The following is a 14694-nucleotide window of genomic DNA, read 5'->3' on the forward strand; positions in this document are numbered from 1 at the left end:
CGAGCGTAACAATAATATCACGAGCGCGAATCTTCTTTATTAACTCTCCCTTCCAAATAAAGTTCCGTTATTATATACCAGTGCCGTTATCTCGAAAAATCCAAAACCTTCGATGGCGAAGCGGTAAAGGCAAACTGGATTTCCCTCGCACTGGTTCTGGAAGGTCGCTCAGGTAAATCGAGGCCTCTCGTAATCTCTACAACATATTAGAATAAAAACATGTTTTAAAGGTTAAAAACTATGACTCATATTTTTACGTAACAATAAATTTGAGGATAGTGTACATGTATGAGAACTCGCAAAAAGTGGTCTCCCCTGATATTCTAGAGGAAACAAAAACTGATATATTTTTGTCAATGTTTCAAGATCCTCATAAGACTACTACAATAATAAACTGCAAATAAAAAAATCAAATCAGTCAAAGAACTGTTTATAAATATTAAAAGAAAAACAGAAAAATGGCATCCCCATAAAGCACAATTGGTACAGGAACTAAATAAAAACGATCCAGATCGCAGAATGGAGTTCTGTGATACAATGTTAAATAGATTTAACATTAATCTTATTTTTTTTTAATCAAATCCTTTTTTCTGATGCCTTCTTTTCATTTAAATGGCACAGTTAATAAATAAAACTGCGGGTACTGGTCAGATGAAAATCCGCATTAGATGGTGGAGGGACATACGCAGTCTCGATAAAAGATCAATGTGTGGGACCATATATGTGCCTAAGTATTCTTTTTTTAAAGCGGCCTAACAGTTCTTCGTCGTTTCTTACCATAGTCCATGTCTCTGACGCGTATGTCAGGACAGGTTTAATAAGAGTTTCATATATTAGTATCTTGGTTTTTCTGCTAATTATGTGTGATGTTAAGAGCTGCTTTAGTCCAAAGTAAGCTCTGTTCGCCAGGTATATTCTTCTCTTTATTTCTACGCTTACTAGGTTACTGTTATTTAGTTGTGTTCCAAGATATATAAACTCCGAGACCCCTTCTAATGTGTGTGCTTCTGTCACCAGATCTTGTGGTGCCGCTATTTGTGTGCTGTTCGTGACCTTCATGTATTTTGTTCTGGATACGTTGACCTGCAGTCTCATTGTCTTTGCGGCTTTTTCTAATGTTTCAAAAGCCTGTATCAGGTCTCTTTTTTCCGTGTTACTATGTCAATGTCATCTGCGTAGGCCAGTATCTGTACACTTCTATTGATGATCGTACCTCTGGTTCTTATGCCCGATTTCTCTATGGCTTTTTCTAGCGCGATGTTAAACAATAGGCACGATAGACTGCCTCCCCGGCGTAATCCAGTATGTGTTTAAAAAGACCTTGACACTCTATTTTGTACCTTGACTTTGCAGTTAACTTTCGAAAGAGTTGCCTTTACCAATGTTATTAGATGCGACGGAAAATCTAGTTCTGCCATGGCATTATAAAGTGTGCTTCTGTTTACACTGTCTTAAGCGCTTTCGAAATCTATGAAGACGTGGTGGGTATTGATTCCATATTCATATGTCTTTTCTAAGGTTTGTCTGAGACGGAAAATCTGATCAATTGTTGACCTTTCTTTTCGGAATCCACATTGGTATTTGCCTATTTTTTCCTCAGTATAAACTAGTAAACGATCATAAAGTATATAAGCCAGTACTTTGTAAGCCGTATTTAAGTGGGTAATGCCTCGATAGTTGTCACATATTAGTGGATCCCCTTTGTTGTGAATAGGTATTATAATACCTACATTCCAACTGTCTGGGAGTTTTCCTTCTCTCCACATGGATGCAACAAGTTTTATTATGCATTTTTTTAGCGCGTTTGCTCCATACTTGAACAGCTCAGGGAGTATACCATCTTCTCCAGGGGATTTGTTGTTTTTTTAACCTTTTTATTGTCTTGGCAACTTCTTCTTCTGTTGGTATATTATTTTTCTTCCTCTCATCGTCTACGTCTCCACTGTGGTCATTTATGTCAGTCACTTTTCGGTTGCCTATATTTAATTTCTCAGCAATATTCTCCGCCCATCCCTCCACTATTTGGAGCTGATCTATTATACTCTAGTGATTTCTCAGTAATTTGCTTTATAACAAATATTGCATCTGTACACGATCTTCCACTACGAAAACCCTGTTGTTCATCTGCTAAACTTATCCTCTGATTTATTAGCACTTGTAAAATGTCAGTTTAAGGGTAGTATTTAACAAGTTTATACCTCTGTAGTTTTCTGGCTGTATTTGATCTCCTTTTTTGAATGGTAGAATTAGTTTGCTCTTTCTCCCTTCTTCGGGTATTTTATTGTGTTTTATAATTTTATTAATTAATGTTATTAGGCTATCGTGGCTCAGAAACATCCAACAATGGACAGGGCTAAATTTTGAACAGCTAATAAGAACAGCTGAAGATAGAGAAGAGTTTAAAATTGTAGTAGCCAACCTCCATTGAGGAGAGGGCACTTTAAGAAGAAGAAGAATGTTATTAGTTATTCTGTCATTGCTGCTCCACAATATTTCAGTAAAAAATAAAGTAAATATAGAGTATGAAGAAGGCAAATGTATTGAATAGGAAATAGTAAACAATAGACGAGTCACAGAACTGTTAGAGAAGTTACATATTACCATGTTTTTAGAAATAAATAAATTCGCACGTGTGATTGCCAAGAACCAATAGTAAAAAGTAAACGAATTTAATAAAAAATAATAGCTATACACTACACAAACATAATTAACTGTATCTTTAAAGCATACATATATGTTTTGTTGCAAAAATATTTGCAAGAACGAACTAGATTTCCCAAACAAGCATCATAAAACCCATTATTCACATTAAAACATTTTGTCGGCACAAAGGTTTTCAAAATTATAGTATATAATACATAATTCGTTGGTAGAGTACACTATTGCCAAATCGCAAACGACATGTTTGTCGTTGAGACTTTCACAAACACAATAAATTTAAAATATTCTTACTGTGATAAATGAAGGCTTTTATTCACCAAAGTATGTCAGGCATTTTATGTTTTGAACAGAATTTTGTTGGACAATTGGACAAATAGACAATTTGATATTATGTAATGCAGTTTATAAGTTTTATTAATGATTTATTTTAAACAAATATATTGTAAATTTTTCTAAAAGTAAATCTATAATTTCTATAACCTTATTTGAATAAGCAAGTTGATCTCTTTTTAATTTATTCGTTATTGTTATCCGCCAAACCCACGGTTTAAGGCAGTCAAAGTATATTTTGAATTATAGTTTTTTTTTATTAAAGTTAGCTATACGATTAAATAAGTATTTACATTACTTAAAAATGAAACCTGTTTTTGTTCCTGTCTTTTATTACTTTATAACTGTGAGGTTCGTCTCTCAATGTTTAACTCGATGGAGCTTTAATTTAACATCATTTACCAAGAAAAACACAGCGTGCGTTTTTGCATTTGCATTCTTTTTTACTTTCGATTTGGCAGCCGGGATGGGAAGTCAGGTCGTACCGTGGAGAATTCGGTAACATTGGGTAACATTTTTTTACCAATCGGGCTTAAGTGCCCATCCAGCCAGGAGTTGATAGTGTAGTGGTTAAATATGTAATAACGCTTACCTAACTTAACCTATTCTAACTAAACTAACTACACTACTATTCTGGAATTTAAAAGAAGAACTACGATGGGAGAGGAGTTAGGATTACTTTTCGCACCTAGAGGTCATTCAAGGTGACTCATAGACAGAGGGTAGACCACGGAAAGTATAGGTAGAAAGGTATAATATTTGGCGATAGCGCATAGCAATGTGGACGTCTTTAAACCTAAGTTTCTTTGTTTAACTTAAATTTAGAGACAAATTATCTCCTTGGGTTAATTTTTTACGTTAAGTGCGCCCCATTTTCAGTGGCGCACCCCGGGAGGGGTTTTGGGGGTTAAACACCCCCCAGGGTCCTATTCCGACACTGTTATTCACACATTTTAAGGAGTTTAAATGGAGGTAGCATCATAAGAAAAATTTCGGTGACCAACCAAAACCCCCCCAAGGGGCAAGTTCTAGGTGCGCTACTGCCCCTTTTTACCCATTCGGGTTTATTGTACGTGGCAGTATAAATACAGGCTTCTTTAAAGACAAGAATAATATCTCGGTGATTGCGAAAAATAATTTTTGCTAAACATGCCATCAACCAAATTAAACTGTTTAAACGCTCGAAAATTCCGTTGGACTTTAAAGCTACAAATATTGCAAATATTGCATTAACGCTTACGCGGGCCATGTATAGTGCATTGCACACCCATCGTATATCGACAGGTATAAGTGTCAATTGTGTTAAGGCTTTATAGAGATGAAAGTTAATTTGAATACTTTTTTTTATCTCAAACATTTTAAAGACAATCGTTCTTCTAAAACCAAAAATTATCCAACCGGGAGTCAAACCGGGAAAACAACAGAAATCATACATATATACACAGTGTGTCACAAAAAGTTAGTCATAAATTGTACCACAAGGATTTCTCTAAAGATAGGTCTTTGATTGGTACAAACGTTTTAAGGAGTGAGAGGATGTTGAATAACGAGTGCACGAGTGGTCTGTAACCTTAAAAAATGATTTGAACTTTCAAAAAGTGACTGAAAATGTTCGAAAAAATAGTGTATTAAATATTATGGCCAATGCTAAACATATGGCATTAAAAGAATCTGTGAAACAAATTTTACAGAAGAAATTAGACAAGGGAAAAAAAATGTGCTACGTTTGTGATCAGACTCCTAACGTCGGAACAGAAGATGCAGCGTAAAAACATTTGTTCTAACACCCTGGAATGCATCGAAAATGACTCGGACTTCTTCTCAAGTGTCATAACTTGTGACAAAACATGGAATTTTAAAAATATGTAGTTTCTATGCAGAAAACGTATTTTTATATATAAACGGAACCCAGCTTCCGAACTATATATATTTTAATTTAGTCATGAACTATTGTAGCTTTATTCGGTAATATTTAATAGTAATTCAATCACTTTTATTTTGCAGACTTTGGAACAACGCATTCAGTCTTTCGTGAAATCAGGAGAAAAACTATTAGCGGAAAACCACAGCGAATCTCCCCACATTCAAAGTGAAATCTCAGCTCTTCAAGATAAATGGAACAACTTAAAAAATCAAGCGAAAACTTCAAGAAATCTCTTGGATGTCAGTATTCACTACTACCAATTAGTAGAAGAGGTAAGAATTTATAATATATCTACGATTACTTTTACGTCTTATTTAGCCCATTTTACTTTTTTTTTAACACTCCCATACATAAAGTGGCTTCGCTATTCACCTCACCTAGCTCTGTCATATAACTCCTATGGTCTTGTATCGTCTGCTCCTGTATATATTTTATCATCAATAAGTCTCAGTTTTGTTACTATTTGTCTGATTTTTCTTTCTACTTTGTATTTTTTTGTTAGCTGATGATGTGTATATTATCTTTTTTAAAATTCCCGTTAAAATTCTGTAATTCGGAATAAATGCACTGATATAGCCAATCAGCCTCTTTCTATTGTTGGCTAAGAAAACCAAAAATCCTTCCTTTTAAATCCTCCATTAGAAGGGACGGCAGTAGAGAGTTTTACTTTTCTTACTTGCTTCATTACTTCTAAAAATAGTTTTCCCTTCTCATTCCTTGAACCCTTGTCGGAGCGTCATAACACACTAAATATTGTTATCTTACTGTCTTCATTGGCTATGATTCTGTGCCAGATAGATGGCTTCATATAGGGATATTCCCTACCTACTAGGGAGTCTTCACTTGGTCTGCCCATCATGTTGGAGATCTTCGTCCTCCTCAAAATCGCACAGTTCCAAGTCGTTTTACTCGTTAGAAAACAATTAAAAGCTGCAATTGAAAATAATTCTTAGGCTGTTTCCTCTTTCATACACTCATAGGTTGATTCACAAAGTCTGCAGGTTGCTTTGTCCACTTTTCCCATTTTGCATAATGTTTATGAAACATTAAGAGTGTTTTTTGTTCCCGTGTTTTTGAAACAGGGGCCTTGGTTTTTTTTATTTGTTCCTTCCCTTAGTTCGTTCTTCCTTTTTCCGATATATACAGCTTTTTGGTATACCTACTGCAGAATGTGGTTTTATAAAAAGAGTATTAGCTCCTTGAAGTCTTTAATAAATATTATGGCTGAATTGAAGAATTTTTTAAGGCACTCGACCACAAAAATCTATTGCTAGTGATTCTTCTAGTAGATTGCTACACAGCGTTCCACGTTAAGAAAATAACATTAGGCTTATGGAGATCAGTGTTGCCAAAACTCTCAGGCATGCGGTTTACTAGATTGTCGAGATATTTTTCGAATTTCCATTTTCAATTAACATTTAACTGTAAAGTCAGAATAACAACTGAAAAACCACAAAACCTTATTATCATTATGTAGTCTCAGAGAACGACATAAAATCGCTGAGACATTTTTAGGATCTCATTTGACCCAACAGGAATCACATAAATCAGTACTACAATATATATATATATATATATATATATATATATATATATATATATATATATATTATATATATATATATAATAACAACTTTAGAAACTATCCGTCAGTTGTTATCGGTACAGGTGAGCCACAGGTAAGATAAACTTACCACTCAAGAGAATTCTCACCGCTGTTCCAGGCCATATATACAGCGTTGAAACAAATTCATCTATATACCGATCCGAAACTCTGTGTATGAATGCCGTACTGTGTCAAATTACCAAAAATGGGGCCACAGTTTTCCGGAAATCAAAAATGTTTCCTGCTCCTGGTACCAATATTTTTGTATGGAATTAGATCGCAGGTCATTATTTTTGTATTACCTATCTAAGATATAAATGCCGTACAAAAAATATGCTTGGCCAAAAGTCCCCCCACCTTAAGTGGTAAATTTATCTTACCTGTGATACACCTGTACTGATTGACGGCAGAGTTTCTTAAGTTTTTAATATATATTGTAGTGTTGTCTTTATATGTGATTCATGCTGGATGAAAATGGATCACTTATGAAGAGAGACATTTTATAGTGTTTTTTCCTTTTTTATTAAATTATTGCTTTCTCTCTCTCTCTCGCTCTCTTTCTCTCTCTCTCTCTCTCCCTGGGCTCATATCGGTTTTAGAGAAAAATAATTTGTAGAATAGTTCTCTGCTAAAATCTTCAGTAATTTCTTTTATTTTGTGTGTATTTGTCATTTTGTGTAAGTATCTTATTCTTTTATTTGCCAAATTGCTTTCTTCTACTCCTAGAAATTTTGTTTTTAATTGTTTGTTAGACAATTTGTCAGTTCGTCAAATTTTTTTGAAAATTTATTGTTAGTGTAAGTTATATTATCAACCCTTCTTCCTTATATCATATCAAAGATGAGTCAAATATTGACCGTTTTTAAGCCTTTTAATAATAATATATTTCAAATGTCTCATAGACCAATATATTTCAAATGTCTCATAGCTTCAAAGCACTAAACCAATACAGAATTAACTGTAATTACCTGTGTTTTTTCGTAAACAAAGTATGGTATAAATATTTTTAAATCTTCAGAAATGTTAAATGATATGGTGAATAATAGCCACCTTTCATTCTTTCTAGGCTGATGAATGGTTCAGAGAAGGCAGTAAACTTTTAGTTACGATCGCTAGAAAATCAACAGCAGTAAAAACTCCAGAAGAAGCTGAAGAATTATTAAACGAGGTCTCCAAGTTCTTAACACCCGGAGAAGAAAAGCAAAATGAAAGAATTGAAAAAATATCCGAATTGGCTGTCAAACTATATGGAGCTGACGAATCAAAATATGCTCCCATATTAAGTGGAAACAAAGACATGTTAGAATCATTTGAATCAATTATCAAAGAATTGAACACTTTGGCTGAAAATTTGCGAAGTGCTGAAGAGGAACGACAAAGATTGGAAAGAGAAAGGAAGGAAGCCAAGGTTGCAGAAGAGCAACGGCAGAAAGCAGAAGCCAAACAAAAAGAAGAGGAGAGGTTGGCAGATGAAGCTCGAAAAGCCGAGGAGGCAAGATTGGCTGAAGAAAGAAGAAAGGCTGAAGAGGCTAGGCTTGCAGAAGAAGCTAGATTGGCTAAGGAGAAAATTAAAGCCGAAGAACTTAGATTGGCGGAAGAGAAGAAAAAGATAGAGAAAGCGCGGCAAGCTGAGGAAGCTAAATTAGCAGAAGAAAGAAGAAGAGCAGAGGAAGCCAAGCTTGTTGAGGAAGCAAGACTTGCGGAAGAGAGGAAGAAATTGGAAGCAGAAAAACAGAAGTTAGAGCAAGCTAAACTTGATGATGAAGCTAGAAAAGTCGAAGAAGCCAAATTAGCGGAGGCAAGGAAGGCTGAGGAAGCTAAACTAGCTGAAGAAAAACGTAAACTAGAGCAAATTCAAGCCAAACAAAGAGAAGAGGCGGAACGACTAAGACTCGAAGAAGAAAGACAGAAAGCAGAGAAAATAAAAATAGAAGAGAAGAAACATTCTCTAGAGATAACAGAAATAACGGATATTCAAAAAGTAGAAATTCAAAATGCTTCTAATAGAGGTGTACCATCACCAATACCGATCGTGGAAGACGCTAGTGAAGCACCAGTATTCACATCACCTCTAAGTGATGCAGTTATTCAAGAAGGCAATAAATTCACTTTTATTTGTCAAGTTACCGGACATCCTACACCGGTGGTTCACTGGTACAAGGCTGGTATATCTATACAAAATAATCCAGACTACAGAACAACATTTGAAAACGGCCTGTGCTCTTTAACTATCGAAGAAACGTTTGCTGAGGATTCTGCAAGATACACGTGCAGAGCTAGCAATTCTGCCGGTGAAGACGAAACTACTGCTGTACTTTCTGTTAAAGAAAGTGAACCAGAAGACATTCTCTCAGCTCCCTCGTTTCTTAAACCTCTTCAACCCAGCAGTGCCAAAGAGGGCTCGACCTTTCAGTTCGAATGCCAAGTTGATGGAAATCCGCTCCCGACTGTGCAATGGTTCAAGAATGCTGAGTGTATTGATAATTCTCCTGACTATAGTATCACTTATAATAATGGAAATGCGATCTTGAAATTTGATAAAGTGAGATTGGAGGATAAGGCTGAGTACAGTTGCAAAGCATCCAACCAAATGGGAACTGCTCAGAGTACGGCAAACCTCATAGTCACACGTAAGTAGTTTAAGATCCATATATTTTTTCTACCAGTGCAAATTTTTTACCTCGATTGTTTTAAGTTTTTTTATATTTGCAAAAGTCTCCTTTTGGGTTTCGAGAATTGGCGTAATCATATTTTCCTCCTGTTTATGTGACAGTATTAGACAATTTATTTTAAATATATTGCCAAATTAGGTGTTACTTTTCCACTTACCATCAAAGCCATTACAACACAAAAGTGCATGAAGAATTGATGAAATTTATTAAAGAGGCTAAAATATAAAAGTCAAAAAACTTTAAATACCTATTATGTTTGTATGAAAATCACATTTTAACTAACTAAGGTTTGGTATTTCGATTTTCTCTCCGGAAATCGTTCTCAAAAAAGATTATAGGAGGTCGAAATACATCACCTACAATCTTAGACACAATACATATGCAACACACAATAAAAAAAAAACACAAATCTACTATTACTCAATTTATGTTACTCATTCTCAATCACGATACAGTTTTTACACATATAACACCACCTTCAGATTGTTTCAGCCAGTTACATGTTGTTTGCTTGCAAGATAGAGGTCAAGCATGTCAATTTTGAAATGACATATCCAATTACAAATACCTTTGGTTGTACATTTTTCCAGAATTTATATAATAATTCTTTTTAAGAACGATTTGATTGAACCATTGAGAACCTTTCTAAAAACTTAAGTAGAAATTTTTTCAGAAAAATCTACATATGATTTGTAGATATCGGATGTATATATTCACGTATGTGAATATAAATTCGGAATTATTTAAATGTGCTTTGGACATAGCTATACAATACTAAATAAAGGTGCGGCAACGAAAACGAAACAAATCTAATATTTTCAATTCAGGAATATTTTTAAATTTTTTAATTTTCAATCGAATATTTTCAACGTTTTGGCAACAAAAACGAAACAAATCGAATATTTTGTAAAAAAAATGCAAATTTTTTTCGGGATTTTATCCGAAAGAGATGAGATTTAAAATTAAGTGTTGGCCTCCATTCCAATAACCTCTTTGTCCATGTCCTTTGTAAAGTGTAACTTTTTACTGAACAATATATGGACGATATAGATCAATTTGGTATTGAAGGAGGAAAACTTTTACTTTGGATGTCGGGGTTAGGCCTTTTTTTAGAATAATTGTAACAAACTCTAATGAAATATCTCAAAAGTGGTTAGATTTAGGTATATGATATACCAATATTATCTGTATTTTCTTCTAGAGCATCTCTTTTATTGTCAAAAAAAAATGTTTTACCATTAGAACACTGTTGCACACACTGGTTTATTTTTGCGCTGTAATAAATAGTCATGAGTAAGTCGTGTATGGCCGATACGGAGACGGGTAAGTATCACTTGCTCTCTTCTGTCTTTTATTTTTGGTTTCCAAAGGTGTGGATGTTTGTTACCATTTTTGAATTATTTTTTGTTTTAAGTATGATTTTAAATCTTTTTGTACCAATATGTTACTTTTTTCAGATATCGGGTTAGTTGATGCGTTTTTAGCCAGTTTATCTACAACTTCGTTACCTTCGATTCCGAAATGAGAAGGCACCCATAAAAAGTGAACTTGGATGTTCTTGAAATGTTTTAAGTTCTTTTTTAATAAGAAGTAGAAGGGGATTGTTACAGTACAATTGAGTCAGTGAGGATAATGAACTTAGAGAATCTGTGATTATTATACATCTTTCTTTGTTTTTGTTTTGTATTAACGATAGTGCTTTTAGAATTGCGAATAATTCAGCCGAAAAGATGGTTGTAATTGACGACAATTTGAAACTAACTGAGGAGTCTTCCGAATAAATTGCTGCTCCAACTCAGTCTTCATTTTTTGATGCATCGGTGTATACGTTATAGGTTAATTTCGATAAGTATAATTGTATACTAAAGTAAAAAGGATGATCAGTTTGATATATTTGTTGAAATTTATTTGTAAATCGATCAGCAAAAACGTTATGCTGTACTGGATTATTTCAGTTTGATGACACTGCTGCTGCATATGTTAGGCTTAGATATTGTCTTCTGAAAGAAAGAGGAAGTTCTCCACTTTCCCAATAGACACTTTGAATGGGGCTTGTGTAGTGACCACCTAAAGAAATACGTAGACATGTATTTTGGATAATATCCAGTGACTTTAAATGTGTTTTTCTGGAGGAAAGTTTTGATCGAATTATGGATTTGTAAATTATGCTTATATCAAAAAATATTCCAACACAGTGCTGTTTTATTGCGAATGCTTCGTGGATTTCTGATTCTAAGTCAACAAGGTTGTCTAAAGTTGAGCGATGTTTTCGGAAACCACATTGTTCTGGAATAATTAATTTGTTTGATTCTAAATACCACATAAGCTTATTGTTCATTATCTTTTCTAAAGCTTTACCTATGCTACATGTGAGTGATATCGGTCGGTATGTTTGTGGATCTGATTTTGGTTTAGTTGGTTTTAGAATAGGTATTATGATTGAATTTTTCCATGATTTAGGAAACACGTTTCTGGATAGGATTATATTATAGATTTTGAGTTGATGTTCTTTAGATTGAGGGCCTAAATTTTTAAGAAATATAAACGGTATATTGTCGTGTCCAGGACAAGTGTTCTTACAATTGTGAAATACGTTTTCTAATTCTTCCTCTGTTATTGGCATATTTAGATCGTTATTGTTCTGATCGTAATATTCTATAGGATTTTTTTCTTCTTTTATTTTGATATCTAAGAAATTGGAAGTATAATTTAAGTTACTTAAATTATACTCATAAGTAGATGCTAGTATATTGGATATTTCTTCTGGGCTTTTATAAATAGTGTAATTTTGAGTTAGAAAGTTGATTGATTTATGGGGTTTGGATCTAGACATTTTGTTGACTTTTTTCCATATAGTTGTTATAGGAGTTGAACTATGTATTGTGCTGACATATTGTCGTAGGACATCGTATTTTTTTAACTCGTGTAAAAATGCCAACATTGCGAATAAAAAATATGATAAAATACGTCGTTTTCTTCAATTTGTTTTTTTTTTTAGAATTCATGTAGACCTAATAATTTATCTAATCTAATCTCTATGGGATAAACAATTTCAATTGTGCAATACCTGTTAAGTGAAACTTCTTGGAATTTTAATAGCTGAATAAATGTGATATTGTCTGTATTATCACGCGAAATAATAACTTTACAAATTCTCATTTAAGGATTTTCTATGCTTTTGCAGTAAAATTGTGTCACTTTTCCATATAATTTACCGGTCTTCGCCTTAGTATTTAAAATCAAATAGCGATCTTACATTGTTTATATATTGTTTATCAGTAAATATGACGTATAATCTTTTGCATACTTTGTTTATTGCATACTTTTATCACCAAATTTATAAAACGCAGTTGTTAGATACCTGTATCAAAGAGTGTCACGAAAAAGGCTTTTTATTTGTTTATTTCTCTGGTCTAAAAACACTTTGCCGAAATTATCGCTAAGCTTTAGTAATGACTGGCATGTGCAAATTAAAAATATATATCGCGGAACAATTTAGTGGTAATCTGTTTAAAAAAATATGTCGGCAAAAACAATACAGTAAAACCTCGATATAACGGACTACTTGGGGGGAGGGGGTGTCCGTTAAAGCCGAAAGTCCGTTATATAAAAATATGGTTAAAATATATCAAAATACTTTTTTTTTAAATATATATATGAACACTGTAATTAGATATATATAAAAAATACAAAATACAAACAAAATTCTATTTAAGTAATTGTCTTCGGACATTCGTCGTGAAGTGACGTTGCTGTGGATATCGACGCGCTTGCTGTCGGTAAGCTCGTTTTGAACAAGTTTCGTTTGCTCTTTCCATGTTTCCTGTTTTTCTATGATCAACTCCGTAAATACAGTTTAATTTAATAATCAATAAATGTTGTTAGATCGTCGAGATGCGATCTTACCTCTGATAACTTCATTTTTATCAGTCTTGTTTTGTCGTCTTGTTTGATATCTTTACTTCCGTCCTCATTTTTAAGGTTCATAACTTCATCTGCTATTTCACTTTCAGTCATGATGTTATACCCAGGGTCACCTTCATCTTAGAGATTGTAAAACATCTTCCTCAGCTACATGTTCTCCGGCATTATTACGTATTGTCCTACAGAAATTACTAACTTCCAACTATTTTTTAATGTTTGCTCTTTCACCTTCTCCCATGCTGCAGCAAAATTAAAAATTGTTGATTTTAAATTGTAAGACCTTAAGTTTTGCAAGGTACGTTGCGCTCTTGTATCTTCTGCATTATCTCCATCATACAATACAACCATTACTTCGTCTAAAGACTTTCTGCGATATATTCATTTGGCTGCCAAAATTATTCCCTGATCCATGGGTTAAATAAGCGATGTTGTATTTTTTGGCAAAAACATACACCTGAAGTTTCCATCTTCTGAACGTAGAATATTTTCAGAGGCGTGAGCAGGAGCGTTGTCTAAAAGCAATAAACATTTCACCTCTTCTGACGGTATTCCTAATTTCTCATCTTGAAATTTTCTCACTGAAGGTACAATTTCTTTGAAAAACCAATTTTTGAAAATATCTGAGGTGAACCATGCCTTCTTAGAGCTATAATATGAAAGGGGCATATGATGCATTATGTCTTTTAAAACCCTAGGTTTACGAGATTTGCCAACCACTACAGGTATCAATCTATGCGATCCATTAGAGTTAGCACAATGCAGTACCAAGATCCTGTCCTTGCTGATTTTTCTTCCAGAATCCGATTTTTCATATTTGGAGGCTTGTGCGCTTTCAGGCAAAGTACGCCATAACAAACCAGTTTCGTCAACATTGTAAACCTAAGATTCTAATAGCATTTCGTTACTTACTTGCTATATGTGCTACTAATTTTTGCCTAAAAGGTTCTGTTTGTTCTTTAGGTGCAGTTGAAGCTTCGCCGTAAATTCTTTTATTCATGATTCCGTGCCTTTTACGAAAGCGCCAGAGCCATCCATCACTTGCTCTGGTATGTCCATATGATTTGCTAATTTAATTGCAGCAAATTTCAATTCGACTGCTCGGACCAGGATCCCACTAGAACGTTGTTGGCCATACCATTTTAAGATTGCTTCTTCCAGTGAAATTTCACGAGCCAATTTTATTCGTTCTCCAAGATTGCTATTCTGTCCTACATCACACGTGAATGCAAATTTATTTATTTTGTTTTTGTTTTTTTATGTCCGAAAGTTTGCTTTTTTATGCCATATTGATTACATATATGAGACGCATGTGTAACATTAACAGTGTTTTTATTTTTTTTTACATTTGACCGGATTTTTTGTCCGTTATATCCGAAGTCCGTTAAATAGAGGTCCGTTATATCGAGGTTTTACTGTATTAAAATTATAAATATGTAGATTACTATACAAATAAGAACAGAGTAAATAGATTTTGGCAGAAAATATCATATGGACATTTAAAAATAAACCAGGAATAGGAAATGGCATAGGTATGTGTTTTTCAGTAATGGCTGTAAACTATTTTTAAAACCATAACT

General features: G+C 33.8%; 1 protein-coding gene across 1 annotated transcript in view; it reads left to right on the top strand.

Moving 5' to 3' along the window:
• LOC140451278 (uncharacterized) overlaps positions 1-14694 on the top strand; it is an 862244-nt gene that overhangs the window by 472599 nt on the left and 374951 nt on the right. The window contains 2 exon segments of the mRNA XM_072545021.1: positions 4996-5187; positions 7588-9151. Coding sequence (XP_072401122.1) covers positions 4996-5187; positions 7588-9151 — 1756 coding nt within the window.

Source organism: Diabrotica undecimpunctata, chromosome 9, assembly GCF_040954645.1.
Source record: "Diabrotica undecimpunctata isolate CICGRU chromosome 9, icDiaUnde3, whole genome shotgun sequence".
Classification (NCBI taxonomy): domain Eukaryota; kingdom Metazoa; phylum Arthropoda; class Insecta; order Coleoptera; family Chrysomelidae; genus Diabrotica; species Diabrotica undecimpunctata.